This window comes from Onthophagus taurus, chromosome 3 (genome assembly GCF_036711975.1).
Source record: "Onthophagus taurus isolate NC chromosome 3, IU_Otau_3.0, whole genome shotgun sequence".
Classification (NCBI taxonomy): Eukaryota; Metazoa; Arthropoda; class Insecta; order Coleoptera; family Scarabaeidae; genus Onthophagus; species Onthophagus taurus.
The window spans coordinates 1235139-1253344 of NC_091968.1; the positions used below are offsets into that span (position 1 = coordinate 1235139).

Below are 18206 nucleotides of genomic sequence, written 5' to 3' on the forward strand. Positions count from 1 at the left end.
GAGTTTTGTCCATATCATATAAGAAAGTTATGACGCCGTGAACATTTACATACTATAATTACACGCGGTTTCTGCATTATTTGGGGGAAACTGCTTGTGCAACCATACGATCTACTAATGTTATATACCACTGTAGAGAGCGGAAAATTTCCTATGGATTTGATATGATCTTGGAGTTTTGTCCATATCATATAAGAAAGTTATGACGCCGTGAACATTTACATACTATAATTATACGCGGTTTCTGCATTATTTGGGGGAAACTGCTTGTGCAACCATGCGATCTACTAATGTTATATACCACTGTATAGAGCGGAAAATTTCCTATGGATTTGATATGATCTTGGAGTTTTGTCCATATCATATAAGAAAGTTATGACGCCGTGAACATTTACATACTATAATTATACGCGGTTTCTGCATTATTTGGGGGAAACTGCTTGTGCAACCATGCGATCTACTAATGTTATATACCACTGTATAGAGCGGAAAATTTCCTATGGATTTGATATGATCTTGGAGTTTTGTCCATATCATATAAGAAAGTTATGACGCCGTGAACATTTACATACTATAATTATACGCGGTTTCTGCATTATTTGGGGGAAACTGCTTGTGCAACCATGCGATCTACTAATGTTATATACCACTGTATAGAGCGGAAAATTTCCTATGGATTTGATATGATCTTGGAGTTTTGTCCATATCATATAAGAAAGTTATGACGCCGTGAACATTTACATACTATAATTATACGCGGTTTCTGCATTATTTGGGGGAAACTGCTTGTGCAACCATGCGATCTACTAATGTTATATACCACTGTATAGAGCGGAAAATTTCCTATGGATTTGATATGATCTTGGAGTTTTGTCCATATCATATAAGAAAGTTATGACGCCGTGAACATTTACATACTATAATTATACGCGGTTTCTGCATTATTTGGGGGAAACTGTTTGTGCAACCATGCGATCTACTAATGTTATATACCACTGTATAGAGCGGAAAATTTCCTATGGATTTGATATGATCTTGGAGTTTTGTCCATATCATATAAGAAAGTTATGACATCGTAAACATTTACATTCAGTAATTATATACGAATATTGTTGCTTTTGGAGGGGAAATGGTAACGCAAGCATGAGATCTACTAAGGTTATATACCACTGTATAAACCGGAAAATTTCCTATGGATTTGATATAATTTTGGAGTTTTGTCTGTATCATATAAGAAAGTTATGGCATCGTAAACATTTACATTCAGTAATTATATGCGAATTTTGTTGCTTTTGGGAGAGAAATGGTAGCGCAACCATGCGATCTACTAAAGATATATACCACTGTATAGAGCGGAAAATTTCCTATGGATTTAATATGATCTTGGAGTTTTGTTCATATCATATAAAAAAGTTATGACATAGTAAACATTTACATACAGTAATTATACGCGAATATTGTTGCTTTTGGGGGGGGAAACGGTAGCGCAACCATGCGATCTACTAAAGTTATATACCACTGTATAGAGCGGAAAATTTCCTATGGATTTGATATGATCTTGGAGTTTTGTCTTTATCATATAAGAAAGTTATGACATCGTAAACATTTACATTCTATAATTATACGCGGTTCTTGCAGTTTTTGGGGAAACTGTTTATGCAACCATGCGATCTACTAACGTTATATTCCACTGTATAGAGCGGAAAATTTCCGATAGAATCTCTATGATTTCCGAGTTTTTTCCATATCATATAAGAAAGTTACGACACCGTAACCATTTACTATTGAAGTGTAGCGTTGTTTATTAAGCCTGTTTTTTAGCCGGTGCCGATAGATATTGACCAGACAAGACCTAGATTTAGATAGCTTAAAATGTGTTTATTACAAATTGATAAAGCTTCTTTATAAATTCGGTTCCATAACGGCTGCACATGGGCTTAAATTTCGAAAATGTTGTGGTATATTCGATACATTTATTTTTTTCAGATGGTTTCGGATGAAGAAAATCTGCGCGTTAATTTGAACTTATGATTCAAATATATTAAATAAAAATCTAAATGAAAATACTTTTGATTAAATTATTTCGCTTTGAATTAGTTATACAAATCCCCCTTGCCCTTATACACATACATATAAAGCTCTCTCTATCGATTTTACTTTGTCCCGTTGTATAGAACTCTCTAAGGGATACAGTCCACTCTAGTTAACTGCAGTTCCATCCCTGTTTTTGGGTAGTTATGTACAGTCTGGAACAAAATTGTCCCTTTTTCGTAAATCAGGCTGAAAAGAACATTTTATACCCTCGAAAGTAGATAGATCGAGATAGTGGAACTTATCCCAAAAGTTTTCTTATTTAATCCAATCATGAACTTCCTATTTCCTAATATTACTTACTTAAATTTGACTCCATTCAATCTTACTCTCTTAAAGAAAACTTGATTCATTAATTTTATTTGTCCTTGTTGTAGGTCGAAATACAAGAACGACCGAATCAAAAGTCTCTATTGTTGGGGATTTGAATCACGGTGAGTATAGATTTTTAGAAAGATTTTTAAAAAGAATTTTTTCTTGGGGTTGGTTTTGAAAAGGATCGTTGATAGACGCAAATATTTGCTGCTGCCGTTCATCCAAATAATAATAAAAAAGAGAAAGGGGCGAATAATGGAGCGCCAAGGACGGTTTTCCTTTTCAAGGGGTTAGTATAAAGTGGAAGAAAATTCGGCACTTTTCTCTCGGCCGACGATGCAGCAGCTAAGTGGGTGAATACATGAATGAGAAGTGGCATTTTCGTCCGATATCCGAAATGAATTTTAATGCACAATTCTTGTTTTCTAGTACAATCAATCGACGCCTCAATTTTTTTTTACGTTATTATTGTTATTGCTTGTTTATATGTATATCAACCATATGTTGATCATTAGGAATTTCCCATTCAATATAAATTATGCACAGATTCTCATCGGGAACGGGTAATACCGCGTAATTTTACAAAACCAATTGTCATGTTTATACCCGGATCCGACTCGGTTGAATTATTAAGCGATTTGCAGGTTGTGAAAAACATCCATTAGCATTCGTCCGTCAGCCCGGAAATGAACGGCCGTCTACGTTTTGATATCTCGTGAAAAAAAACATTCGTTAAATACCTTATTTATAGCTCTAACTAAGGGGTTTCATAAATTTTTTTTCCAATTAAAAATAATTTAATAGGTATTACAAATATTTAAAAAAATATTTTTTCTTTTTATCTGTATTTTTAACGGAGGGTTTGACCCTCGTAGGTTAAAAACAAAGATTTTTCACGCAATTACACCGAAGCGTCGGTTTTTTTGGGTAGGAAAAAACGGCCGTTGGTGAATTAGAATTGCAAATTAGCGGAAACCCGAAAGTGAATTTTCAACTTTAACGGTGCCAACAAAAAAAAAGTTAAAAAGTTCCCTAAAAACTCTTTTTCCTTCAAATCTCAAATTTCAGCCCCAAAAAAATATACTACGAATTACAATAGGATGTTATTATTTCCTAACAATAGATATCCCCCTAAAAGGAGCATTTTCGTTTCTCCCCCTTTTAACAAAATCCACGGTTGGATAAATACGGATAATTAAACCGGATTCGTTTGGATCCTGTCAAATCTGCAAGAATCTGATCGCTTGCTCAGCAAAAGTTTTCAAATGTTGTGTTCGTGGTCCTTTCGGGACACGGCCCGCCAACGACCGGATATTGAATTTGGAGCACTTACGCACTAAACGAATGAAAATTTACCCCGGGTCCTTCGAAAATCCGGAATACCTACGAAAAGTGCTGATTTAGCTTCATCAAGTTTCAAGAATCAAAATAGTTTATAAAAAAAATGTCTGTATTGAAACAACTGATTTAAAATTATTGAACAAAATGTCATGTAAATATTACTTGCGAATGGATTCAACTGTGAGGTGACTTAATTGACTACTAAGTGCATAAACAGTATGCTTCAATTCGGTCGAAGCTGAAGAAGTTGAGAATGAATAAATCGAAGTGTTATAGATGTGGTAAGTAGATCTTGTTGGTGATTGTGTTCTTTATAAGAAACAGGCAGGGTGTTAGTGGAGAATGAGGAGTTTTCGAGGAATCTTGACGAATCCTGAGGTTGAGAAGTGTGAAAGGATGTATTGATTGAGGACTGCGAAGAAGGAGAGAGTGTTTAACAGGTGATTACATTTGTGAAGGATGTAGTTTGATCGGGCATCATCTCATTGTGTATATATATTGCAAAAGTAAACAAGTGGTTTACCTAATCATGAGATAATCCAAAGATTTTTGAACCTAAAAAGTTTACATTCATAGCAAAAGACTCTAGAGGAATTCGGTAAAAGAATGCGGACAACGGAAAACGAATCTTAATCCATTGATAGAATAAATTAAATAGAGACGAAATTGATACTGACTCAGATAATAACTTTTTAAACGAATTTACAGTCTCACAAATAAAATATTGTTGTTAAGAATGCCAAGTTCTGGCTCCTAATTTGGCAGAAACCCTGTTATGTAGTTCCTGTAACCGGGTTGACACTCGCTAAGTGAAAATTTAAATATGTATATTATTTGAAATGTAGGAACTTGGAAAATGTTAATAATTCGTCGGATGAGGTTGATTGTGAATTGACAGCTGTTCAATGTGGGAGTACCCTTTCATTAAATTATTAATGTATATAGATTTCCTTATTATAAATATATTTTTGTGCATATTGAATGAGTATTGGGTTAGTTTTATTATGACAAGTAAGAAATATTTTTCACGTTTTAACTAAAAAATAACTTTGTAACTTTTAACTTTACTTATTTTTTAATTAACCATTATATTTATACAGGGTGATTCTCAACCTATAGATAATGTGTTTTCCAGAAGGTGGATAGGTCGAGGTGGCTTTTTAGATAACTTCCATCTCGAAGACAAATCTTGCTCATCTTTGATAGAAGGATTATTGTAGGATAACAATGGTCTACCGATAACAAAATTGCCAGGAGTCAAAGTAGTTACTTAATGGACGCTAATTTAGAGATGCTTCTATTTGATAAAGAAACGCGGAGAGTTCTTCAATGTTAATGTGGCTCATCTCAGGTGATGTATGTATGTATGTAGGAAAGCGGAGGGTATGCTACGCACACAGCACCTAGGCCCCAATGGGCCCCTTGTACATCCTCCTACACTGTCTCCGGCTACATCAACCAGCCTAAGGAATTTCCGAAGGCTAGGATACAGCTCAGAGGTGTGTTCCTGATGCCATCTGTGGTCGGCCATTCCTCTCCGAAGTCTCTCATTCTGAGGTCTTGCAGAGTGGGGCATTCACACAAGATGTGTCGGACCGTCTCCTCGCTCTCTTTACAGAGGCGACAGAGAGGACTAACAGCAAGCTTAAGGTTATAAAGATGCTTGTTTACCTTACAGTGACCCGTGACGAGTCCCGTTACAGTTCGTAGAGCGTTTCTACCAAGCCTTCCGAAAGACAAGGCTGCCTCTGCTGAAGGATAATGTAATACTTCCTTAGACAGATGACAACCCTTAACCCTATCCCACCAGTTCATGAACTTTTTGTGGGTAAAATCTTTAATTATCTCAATCTGAGTTGATAAGGACGGAGCAATTATCGGTTCAGGCGAACATGGCGCTCGCTTGGCAGCCCTTTTGGCAAGCCTATCAGCGTGCTTGTTACCTGAACAAGTCGAGTGTCCTTTTATCCATTGAAGTATGACACAGTTATGCACTGCAGCCTTCTCCAATGTCAGATGACAACCCATAACAAGTCCTGAGGTAATTGTTATTCTACTCAGGGCTAAAATAGCTTGTCTACTGTCAGTATAAATTGTAAAAGTCTTACCTACCAAGTTGGATCTGACAATAACGTCAGCGGCAAGTTGTATGGCGATTAACTCCGCCTGTATGACGGTGGTACTTATACCTAAAGGTTCAGATACGTGGAGTCGGAGATCGTACGAGAAGACTCCGGCTCCTGCTCCTTCCCGTCTCTTTGAACCATCAGTGTAGATTTGAAGGCTGTTTTTTACCTCTACTTCTGTGGAGCTTGGGTGGGTGAGATATATCTTCGTAAAAATGTGTTGTAGGGGTGTAAAGTCCGTTACACACTCCAGAATTGGTGAGTAATCCACCATTTCATTCCAGAGATTGGCATTTTTACTATTTCTTTCACCCATTAGAATTCCTGCTGCTCGCAGTCGAGTCATGGTCACCAATGCCACCTCTTGGATGAACAAATGAAGTGGCGTTAGGTTTAACATGTTTTCCATGGCTGCAGTGGGGGTAGTCCGCAGCGCACCTGTAACACGCAAGTCTTTGTACTTTATTAAGTGCAGTAGTGGATGTAGACTGTAGGGCCTTTGACCACCATACTACTGCACCATAAGTAAGCATAGGTCGGATTACAGCCGTGTAAATCCAGAGGGCATTTCTGGGTGACAAACCCCATGTCTTACCTATAGCCCTCCGGCATTGACCGAATGCAACGTACGCTTTTTTTACTCTATTATCTAGATGGGCTCTCCATGTCATTTTATTGTCAAGTGTGATGCCCGGATATTTAACTTCTTTTGACAATACCAATGGAGTATCAGCAAGGGATGGCATTCTGGGATTGCCAACCTTCCTCATCCGTGTGAAAAGAATCAACTCTGTCTTCTTAGGATTCACAGAGAGTCTTTGTTCGTCACACCAAGTCTCTATCAGTTTGAGAGCTACTTGCATCCTGTCAAACAGCACGTTTATATACTTGCCTTTGACGAGAATGGTTAAATCATCTGCGTAACCAACTGTGATAAAGTTGGCTTCGGCGAGGTGGTTCAAGAGGCTATCCAGGGTGAGGTTCCACAAAAGTGGGGATAGTACACCCCCTTGTGGACAGCCTCGAGTAACTCCTCAGTCTCAGGTGATATTTGACAGGTTTCACTCCGGCTTCCCAAATTCCTCCGAAGTGAGGAGCTGTTGGCGGATTAAAGTGCCATTGCGTCCCTTGAGCTACAAGGCTGTCTTGAATTGATCAATCCTACATAACTGTTGCAATCTCTGGTTGTAATAACTTACTGGCTCCAGCAAAATTTGTTCCGTTATCACTGTACTTGCGTTCACAGTGACTACGTCGAGCAGTAAATCTTTTTAGAGCAACCAGAAACGTCCCAGAGGTCATATCACTGACTGCTTACAAATGAATTGCCTTTGTTGTCAGGCATACAATTATTATATGATTATATGGGCCGGCATAATCTACACCAGTATGAGTGAATGGGGGAGCTGACTCTTGGTGCAGGAAGTTCTCCCATCATTTGTTCTGCTGTTTAAGCCGATACGTTAAGAATCACCCTGTATAGTTACACTGTGTACATAAAGTAAGGCATGTATGTCATTTTTTTAACGCTCGCTTTTTAAGACAAAATTGAAATATACAAAACGTCCCAAAATTGAGATACGATCCTTAAGTTCACATATTTAAATACGAACATACATTTTCTGTTTATTTATGGATTCTACGTAAAATTCTGAGTATTTTTCATGCAGTTCAACGCCATTTTATAGAAATTAAATAAAAATAAACTATAAATAAATATAAATACCATAAAATATTTTATATTGAAATGAACAAATTCAAACCAGAATTGAAAATTTTAATTACGAGTGGAATGCTGAAGTGTTGTTAAACAACAAGAGCGACGATATCAATGGTCAGCTAATAATGCATCCATCGATTCTGATGATCAGTCGAGAGAGTTGGGTATTCAATAAATACTTGAAATTTACCCGGGTCACATTATTAATATGCCGCTGGTGATACTTCAGCGTGCGTTTTAAAAGTAATAACAAACTGGACATCAACATATGAAGTGCATATGAGTGTGATACGAGTGATGTGTCAACGGTATACAAATGAGCCAGAACATTCTGCTACCACCCCACGAAATCAATATCGAACCGAGTACAACTCAATTAACCCTGAAACGTGGATGGAAACACAGCCATCGAAAGAGTTAATTGGAAATAATCCTTTCTAAAAAAAAAAAGAAAAAGTAAAATACAATTTTTCATTAATATTAAAAATGGATTAAAATAGATGTCATAAAATAACCTGATGGAAATTTGCCAGAGATTTAATTTGAATTTTACGATTCATCCCGATGGAATAAAATGAGAAGGGGAAATTACTGGAAAGTACTCTATTTAATGATTTTTTTAAAAAAGAAAAATCCTTAATACATCTTTATCTTATTTTAGCCCACACACCGTGCCATTTTTAACACGTTTTAACAAATCATTTTAACAAATCACTTCGGCGTGTGCCATTGGAACCCAGAACGCAAGCTCCGAACACGAGTTTGGAATACCAAAGCTGATTTGAACGAGATCGCGGAACGAATTCGAACGAAAAAAATTAACACGACTATCGGGGAGGGTGGAAAGTTTGAAGTTTCGGGTTAAAAAAAAAATTCAAAACTCGGTCAGTTATGGCACTTTCGATCTATGTGTGTACCTATAAAATTGGGAATTGTTTAAAATAACCTCGCACCGTCTAAATTGTCGCGGGGAGTTGTTACAATTCGGCCGATTCGCAAAATGCATGCCCCTTTCGAAATTGGACAATGCCGAACAACGCAGTATTTTTAATATAACGAGTTCGTGTAACGATGTGGAAATGAAAACGTTTCGCTAAAATTCGTTGTATAGAAAGTTTTGGTCTCGGTATTTATTTTATTTTGTTGGTTGGTATACTCTCTTTTTTAATTTGAATGAGTGTTATCAAATTGTAGCGTCAAAAAAAAGGGTTGCTATTGGTTAGTTTTAAGCAAAAATTACAACATAGTAATATATTCTGCTACCTAGCACTACCTACCACTGCCACAAGAAGTAACAATAGACCGAGAACTGGAAACATTCGGATTTAGCCGCATGTCTCTCAAGACGGCTAAACCCGAATGATTCTTGTTCTAGGTCTGGTGTTAATTCTAGTGATAGTGCTAATGTAAAAATAGAACTAATACTAGACCGAGAACTAGAAACATTCGGGTTTAGTCGTGCGTCTGAAGACTTTGTAGTTCTAGGTCTAGTATTAGTTCTAGTTTTAGTTCAATAAAAATATACAACATAGTAATATCTTCTGCTAACTAGCACTACCTACCACTGCCACAAGAACTAACACTAGACCGAGAACTAGAAACATTCGGATTTATGCCGGGTTTATACAGAATTTAGCTGTAAATTTAAAGATTTAGATTTAAGGATTGTATTTAGCTTTAAGAAAACAATTGATTTATACAGAATTTAAGATTTACAGAATCGCATCCTCAAGAAACAAAATATTATTGGTTTTCGTATTGTTATTTTCTACCAATATGTTATCTTTATGTTCAGAACATTTTTTATCGTAAATATATCGGTAGTTCTCAACAATTTTAATTAATTTTCCATCGAATTCACTCATTTTGTTGTTGCACAGAAATAAACAATAGTTGAGGTTAGGTTAGAACGCGCTATTTACACCGGCCGGGATCATTGGATACAGCTGATTGAGGTCGTCTTGCGCATGTGTGACGCTGCAAATCTGGAAAAGTTGACCAACTTTATGTTTACAGCTAAATCTTACGACTTTGTATAAACGATACATTGGATTGCGCACGCAACCTCATGGCCATGTGGTGCTCCATGCATTTATTTAACTTCAATTGCTTGGCGGTATTATTTTCCACATGTGACGTAATGCGCAGTATGGTTGCGTACGAACCTAGACAACCTTTTATATATAAACCTTGTCTCAAGGCGGCTAAACCCGAATGATTCTAGTTCTTGGTCTTGTGTTAGTTCTAGTGATGGTACTGGTGTAAAACTAGAACTAACACTAGACCGAGAACTAGAAACATTCGGATTTAGCCGCACGTCTCTCAAGACGGCTAAACCCGAATGATTCTAGTTCTAGGTCTTGTGTTAGATCTAGTGATAGTGCTAGTGTAAAATTAGAACTAACACTAGTCCTAGAACTAGAAGCATTCGGATGCAGCCGTACGTCTCTCAAGACGGCTAAATCCGAATGATTCTAGTTCTTGTGTTAGTTCTAGTGATAGTGCTAGTGTAAAACTAGAACTAACACTAGACCTAGAACTAAAAAATATTTCTAGTTCTAGTAAGTTCGAAACTTGCTAGTTCTAGGTCTAGTGTTAGTTTTAGTTTTAATTCAATAAAAATATACAACATAGTAATATCTTCTGCTAACTAGTACTACCTACCACTGCCACAAGAGAACTAGAAATATTCGGATTTGGCTGCAAGTCTCTCAAGACGGCTAAACCCGAATGATTCTTGTTCTAGGTCTTGTGTGTAGTTCTAGTGATAGTGCTAATGTGAAACTAGAACTAACACTAGACCGAGAACTAGAAACATTCGGGTTTAGCCGTGCGTCTGAAGACTTTCTAGTTCTAGGTCTAGTATTAGTTCTAGTTTTAGTTCAATAAGAATATACAACATAGTAACATCTTCTGCTAACTAGCATTACCTACCACTGCCACAAGAACTAACACTAGACCGAGAACTAGAAACATTCGGATTTAGCCACACGTCTCTCAAGACGGCTAAACCCGAATGATTCTAGTTCTAGGTCTTGTGTTAGATCTAGTGATAGTGCTAGTGTAAAATTAGAACTAACACTAGTCCTAGAACTAGAAGCATTCGGATGCAGCCGTACGTCTCTCAAGACGGCTAAATCCGAATGATTCTAGTTCTTGTGTTAGTTCTAGTGATAGTGCTAGTGTAAAACTAGAACTAACACTAGACCTAGAACTAAAAAATATTTCTAGTTCTAGTAAGTTCGAAACTTTCTAGTTCTAGGTCAAGTATTAGTTCTAGTTTTAGTTCAATAAAAATATACAACATAGTAATATCTTCTACTAACTAGCACTACCTACCACTGCCACAAGAGAACTAGAAATATTCGGATTTGGCCGCAAGTCTCTCAAGACGGCTAAACCCGAATGATTCTAGTTCTAGGTCTTGTGTGTAGTTCTAGTGATAGTGCTAATGTAAAACTAGAACTAACACTAGACCTAGAACTAAAAAATATTTCTAGTTCTAGTAAGTTCGAAACTTTCTAGTTCTAGGTCAAGTATTAGTTCTAGTTTTAGTTCAATAAAAATATACAACATAGTAATATCTTCTGCTAACTAGCATTACCTACCACTGCCACAAGAACTAACACTAGACGGAGAACTAGAAACATTCGGATTTAGCCACACGTCTCTCAAGACGGCTAAACCCGAATGATTCTAGTTCTAGGTCTTGTGTTAGTTCTAGTAGTGGTACTAGTGTAACACTAGAACTAACACTAGACCGCGAACTAGAAACATTCGGATTTAGCCGCACGTTTTTCAAGACGGCTAAACCCGAATGATTCTAGTTCTCGGTCTTGTGTTAGTTCTAGTGATAGTACTAATGTAAAACTAGAACTAACTCTAGACCAGGAACTAGAAACATTCGGGTTTAGCTGTAGGTCTGAAGACGCACGGCTAAACCCGATACGTTAGTTTTAGTGCAATAAAAATATGCAGCATAGTGATATTTTATGCTAACTAGCGCTACTTACCACCTACTTTTTTTACTTAATGAATTTTATTTTGTTACAGATATGTCTTTTCCAAAATTCGCTGAACCCATCCCAAACGTAACCGTAACGGTTGGAAGGGATGCTCTTTTAGCTTGCGTGGTGGATAATCTTCGTGGATTTAAGGTAACAATTTTTATTTTCTCATAAATAATTCACTATTTTATCTAACCCCAGTTATAAAAAAATATAAGGTTTACGATCTTTTATAATAAATCATGAATTATTACAACGACTTAAAAAGTGGAAGGAAATGGTTAACAGGAAGTAAATCACCGGGTTGTTTTCTTCCTCTCCTCCTTTTCGGATGGTCTACGTAATCACCCAGAAAATACTGACCAATATTCCTGCTGGAACGGTCGTTTATAGGGATCTAAATTTTTCACAACCCCCGGGATATTTCCTCTGACCATAAACTCCGTGTCCGCGGTGAGAAGTGAAATTCGGTTCTCATATCAAATTCAATTCGGGCGTATTAATTCAACGTGAATTTCCCCCGGAAACGGGACCCCATTAAGAAGGGTGGTGGTGATGGTGGTAACCTTTAGCGGTGAACGGCAACTTTTCGAACTCAAAAGACCATAACAATAAAAGGAGAAGTCGCCGCCGCTTCGGCTTATAAAGGCGTCGGACGGTTCATTTCCTCCCCACCGTCTTTACTTCAACCCCCTTATCCCCACCCGCAGGACCGGATAATTAGAAAATTTAAATTTCTCGGGCGGCAGGACCGGCATAACTTTTCCTTGAGTGCGGCACCAGCGATAAACTAATTGAATTGAAGGTGGTACGCGCCTATCGAAACTTTTCTCTCTAGTTTCTATTTTAACACCAACATCATTTATTTTCTGCTTTACCAGTCGAATTTAAGCTTGATTTGGCGTCGTTACTTGTAAAAATTTAATTAGTAATTTGGGAAACGAAAGAAAATTCGACTATTTGTCGCGATAACGAAGGTCCTTAGTAATGCGAACCGTTTTCCCATTGGGATCCAACTTGAAGACTCCCCTCTAAGACTCTCGTTCCTTATATCAGATATACGTCTCCGGGAGACTTATCTAATTTCAGCAACACTTTGCGCTGCAAATTCGATAAAAACAGCCCCCGGACGCTTCCACGCTCCAGTAGGAACTCACACAATGTACATTGTACAACCGGGGGGATAGCACCTTACTGTATCCCCCCCGTGAAAACCCCCTCTTGGATAATGTCGAGCACGTAGTTCGGGTAGAAAGAGAACGAGCAGTGTTCAACGTACGAAAGAAGACGGAAAAGGCGTGACTCATTCAAGACACGAAACCGACTCTTACGGACCGAAAGACAGGATGAGGAGGGGAAAGCTCCGGAGGAACCCGGAGGCTCTCCTGGCAGACCGTTCATCCTTTGGTATTCTTGCAGTGTTATATCGGTTCTGGTGTGTTTGTTTTCGCTTCTATTTGTTGTCGTTTTGGGGTGTGAGGGATGTGTATGGGGGATGTTGGGGGGATAATACAATGTAAACGCGAATGGCGGGGACACCGGGACATTAGCATGGTAAATGCCGCACCGAATAGGACACGGTACACGTCACCGAAGGGAATTGGATTTTGAAGGAATTTTAAAATGGACCGTATCCGGAGTTTTCAAGTATTTTTATAAAAAAATTCTGCTAAAGACTAAATCCGCTTATATAAATTGGCGGCAAAATTTTTATTTTCCAATCCATTCGAGTAAGGTTTTTGTTATGCATAAACAAAATAAAAATTAAATTTTAAAATTTCCATTCACACAGAAGCAATTATAAATACAGTTTTTATTAGAATATTGACTATTTTACTAGAAAATAGAGAAAAACCTCATCAAGTTAAAGCATTTTTGGTTCGTAATTGTGGTTGGATTGAGATATTGAAAGCATTATCGGAAACGTATCAGCCTGTTTTAAAAGAACAACCTGTATTCTCAGAAACCCGAAGAAAATTGCGGTTTGAGCCAAATAGTAATCAAAAAGAAAGATGGTTTATTTGGTCATATATAAGATTAAGACGAGGTCCCTGACGATTGAAATGCTGCAATGTGTATTGTGCAATTTTACAAGCTACCTTGGCTGAGCTTGAAACGCAAAATGTGTGATTTTGATAAATTAAGCCAAGGTTGCTTGCCGCCGAAGTGGTGTACGTAACACCATCTTCAACCAATACAAATATTCTAGTGATTCAGCTGCAAGCCACCTCTGCTAAACTTAAAACAGTAAAACAAATCTATATAATATCGCGTTTAATATAAAATGCATGTAACGTTTACAGTAATAGCGACAAATTGTGAGCAGGTTGCGCACGACTTTATCAAAGACCCACTCAGTCCAAACGTAAATAGTGTCATAAAATTTGAATATAATCCAAATTCTCCTTCATTAATTATATCAAAATATATAGCGTATGTATAAAAACTTGTATGTATACATATAAACTACAAGTGACGCAACGCAGAATGGAATCCTAAATGAAGAAGTGAGAAGAAGAACGGGAGTAGAGGACATCATCGTACGTATTGCAAGGCTAAAATAGACACGTGGCTAGACTGAGAGATGGTAGGTGGACGAAGAGAATCCTGGAATGGCGACCGAGAGCAAATAAACGCAGTAGGGGTATCACCGACTCAATGGACAGATGACCTCAGGATAATAGCAACAAACTACCTTCCTGTCTTAAGGAAGCATATGTCAGCAGCGAACAGAAACGGGCTGATGATGATAAAGTATAACGTCAGAAGACGGTTCACCTGTTGTTGCTCTTGTTCTTGTTGGTGAGGGATTTGTTCTGGGTTTCCGAGAAGTTGTTGGAAATATTCTATTGTAGTCTTCTGATAAAACCACATTAGAGGAAGTCGAGTTAACCCAAAAAAACCACAAATCACCTGGATTTGATGGAATAGCTATAGAACTATATAAAACAGCCGGGGAAAACCTTTTAGAACAACTTTATAGTTTAATAGTTAACATATGGAAGGAAGAAAAGATCCCCTAGGACTAGAAAAGGAGCGTTAGAGCATTATCATCCCAATTCACAAAAAAGGAGACAAACTGACATGCAAAAACTAACACCTTTGTACAGTATTCGCTTATTAAATTCGTTATTTTTTTCTGATTACAAAAATATAGGGTTCCACAGCTCTATTTCTTATTGTTTTGAATAAAGCAAAAAATAAAATTTCTTTTTTTTAGTGTTGTCGAAGAAATGAAATTTACAGTTTCCTGTAAATTACGGTACTATAACTAAATATTAAAAAAACATATATCTCCAATCCAAAACAATGCAATTCATTAAATGTTTCCGTATTAACAGTTCGTGTAATAAACATAATTATTTGTTTTTAAATACAAGGAGTTATCTTCTTATTTAATTATTAACTTTTTAGATTTTACCTACCGCCCCGTAATTTACAGGAAACTGTAAATTTCATTTCTTCGACGACACTAAATTTCGGCAGCGTTTAGAAATTTTATAATAGTTATTTATATTACAAGTGGGCTAGAAACATAATTACAGTACAAGTGCGGAGAATTGCACGACGAGGTCGTAGACCGAGTCGTGTAATCACACGAGTACTGTAATTATGCTCTAGCCCACGTGTGATATACAGCATTTTATCTACGACTGCTAAAAATTACTAAAAATCAATTTCTTTTTAAAAGTCTATTTGACATTTATAAAAATATTTTGAAATGATTGTTGACAATTTTGAATTGTTAATTTCAACAACATGTTTACTCATCTGGAATAAGTGTTTTGAAATGTAAAAACATAACAATTAATGTTTATAATAAATAGTATTGTTTCTCTGTAAGTAGATAGCACTTTTTCTTTTGTATTGTTGCTCGTTTCCATAAATTAAGTCTGTTCTGATTAGGCTAAAAATGCGTTGCGTAATGAAACCAGTGCGGTAATGAACTTCATTACGTAACTCAAATCACCTCAAATGAGTGCGGTAATGATGACTTATCCAAGTAGTCGTAGATAAAAAAAGTTTGTTTTTAGCTTTATTCTAAAACAATAAGAAATAGATCTGTCGAATCGTATGTTTTTGTAATCAGAAAAAAATAACGAATTTAATAAGCTAATAATCAGTGGTTGTTTCCATTAAAAAAAACGAAAATTGTCATAATATCTCAAAATCTAAAACCGAAAATTTTTTTTTGTCTACGTCATCAAATTCTCTGTAAAAAAGTTACCATATAATGTCTTAGTTATAATACTCCAAATTCAATTTTGACCTCTAGAGGAAACACAAAAGACGATAGCGCTTTGAAGTTTTTGATATTAGAATTAATTTAAAAAAAGAGGTTGAGACATGGAAGCTATTTTTTTTTCTAACTCTTATACATAGTTTCCGAGATAGCCTATTCGGACATCGAATTTGAACCACCCCAGTACAGCGTATAAAGTATTCACCTACATACCCAACAAACAGGAATACACGAAGGACATCATTCGTGATTATCAAGCAGGTTTCAGGGTAGGCAGATCCACTATTCACAAGCTACAAAGCGTCAAAGAGATGGTCAGACGTACATAGAAATTCGACATTGATGTAAGCCAGATTTTCGGCAAGCCTATGACTTCATAAAAGAGCTAAAATATATCACATTATGAACGAATTCGGAATACCCATAAAATTAACAAGATTAATAAAAACTACATTACGGATACCACAGCATATGTCAGAATACAGAATCAGATGACTAACCCATTCGAAATCACACAAGGATTGAAACAAGCTGATGGATTTGCCCCGGTCCTCTTCAATATTGCCTTGGAATATGTCATAAAAAAAAATGTCGATCAATTCTTCAAACATCTTGAATAATAAGTCCTTCCAAATAGCAGCATATACTGACGACATTAATATAAAGGGAGAAGCTAGAGAAGTGGGTCTATCAATAAATGCAGAGAAAACCAAAGTTTTAAACCAAACACGCAAAATCTAACCATCGGGGATGCTAACCTGGAAAGAGTGAATGACTTCACATATCTGGGGGTCAAACTATCAAAGGATGGCAACGAGTAGCCGGAAATTCGAAGAAGGGTTACACAGGCAAAGAAAGTATATTTTGCCCTTCTCCATATATTTAGATCGCGTATCCAACCCAACCCAACAATAACCAACCCAACGTTAATGTAAAAGTATTCTTCATATGGGTGGGAAGTCTGGCTCCTTACCAAGAAAATGATAAACTATATAAGTGTGTTTGGAAGGAAAATCCTAAGAGGAATATTTGGTCTAACGCAAGAAAACAGAGAATGGAGATCCAGATACAATCGCGAATTGTACAATACTTATATTCGGTCACGTGGTCCGAATGGAGGGGACGAGCATGCCTAAAAGATTACTTAAATCTAAAATAGACCAACGCAGGCCAGCGGGAAGGCCCACACACCTTTTTTTTACTGCTTAAAGATGTCTTCAATTCTGTTTTTGCATTTAAAGTGCTTCCGACGAGTGATGTCTTCTTCTTTCTTCTGAGTAGAATTCTGATGGAGTGCAGTATTTCCTTAAAATCTGCCATTAACATTTTACCAAGATTGGGGTTTGGGCCGTATCCACAACGTAAAGCAATGCCCAGTATTTTATTTTAGGCGAATTTTTTTTAATAAAATCTATTTTCAGGTTGCATGGGTTCGAGTTGACACCCAAACAATCCTTTCAATCCATCACAACGTCATCACTCAAAATCCACGGATATCCCTAAGTTACAACGACCACCGATCTTGGTATTTACACATAAAGAATGTGCAGGAATCCGATAGGGGTTGGTACATGTGTCAGGTAAATACCGACCCCATGCGTAGTAGGCAAGGTTATCTTCAAGTAGTAGGTAAGAAAATTTATGGAAATATTATAAATCTTTTGTTTTAATTATAACTTATTTAGTACCCCCAAGTATCATCGATCGAGAAACTAGTTCGGATATGGTAGTTTTGGAATCCACTAACGTAAGCCTGACCTGCAAAGCTCGGGGTTATCCGGAACCATATGTCATGTGGAGACGGGAAGATGGGGAAAATTATCGATACAACGGGGAGAGCGGTAAGAGAATGTCTTGATTCCGATTTACACGAGATAGATGGTGACAGAGAGAAAAGTTATTTATCAATTTACATACAGATTAAATCTGATTAAGTCAATTATCATCTCGAAGGGGTAAAGTCGTCCCATTTTGATTATATTTGCTCTAATCTTGTATTCCTTATATTAGTCCAAGATTTTACCCCTTTTAGCATCCCCAACTCGCGTTTTCGCCTCATTTAAATTATTCATAGCCGCGGATCCGGAGGAGATAAACAAAAAGCGAACTATGCAATGGATATGTTTACGAGACAGGCGAGTAATTGCAACCTCCGCCTGGCTTAAACGAGAACGTATCGCCAACGAACCACCCCTATACAGGTTTCCCCTTCCTCATTCCCTCCATTAAATAATGCATTAACGACTCGCCCGGAAAGCTAAAGAAGTTTCTTTACGAACCTCTAACAAATAAATCGACTAAAAGAGAGTATAAAAATTTTCTCTTTTTAACTTAGTAGCTAAATACCTTAACAAAAATCTTTT

The 18206-nt window shown here is 37.0% G+C and overlaps 1 protein-coding gene across 4 annotated transcripts in view; it reads left to right on the top strand.

The window, feature by feature from the left end:
- LOC111417140 (Dpr-interacting protein kappa) overlaps window positions 1-18206 on the top strand; it is a 53233-nt gene that overhangs the window by 23750 nt on the left and 11277 nt on the right. For 3 of the 4 annotated variants that reach the window (XM_023049332.2, XM_023049333.2, XM_023049334.2), the window contains exons 2-5: window positions 2469-2525; window positions 11647-11750; window positions 17265-17472; window positions 17529-17684. In XM_023049332.2, the coding sequence (XP_022905100.2) occupies window positions 2469-2525; window positions 11647-11750; window positions 17265-17472; window positions 17529-17684 (525 nt within the window). The remainder of the gene's footprint in view (window positions 1-2468; window positions 2526-11646; window positions 11751-17264; window positions 17473-17528; window positions 17685-18206) is intronic. The other variant, XM_071195048.1, reaches the window with a different exon arrangement.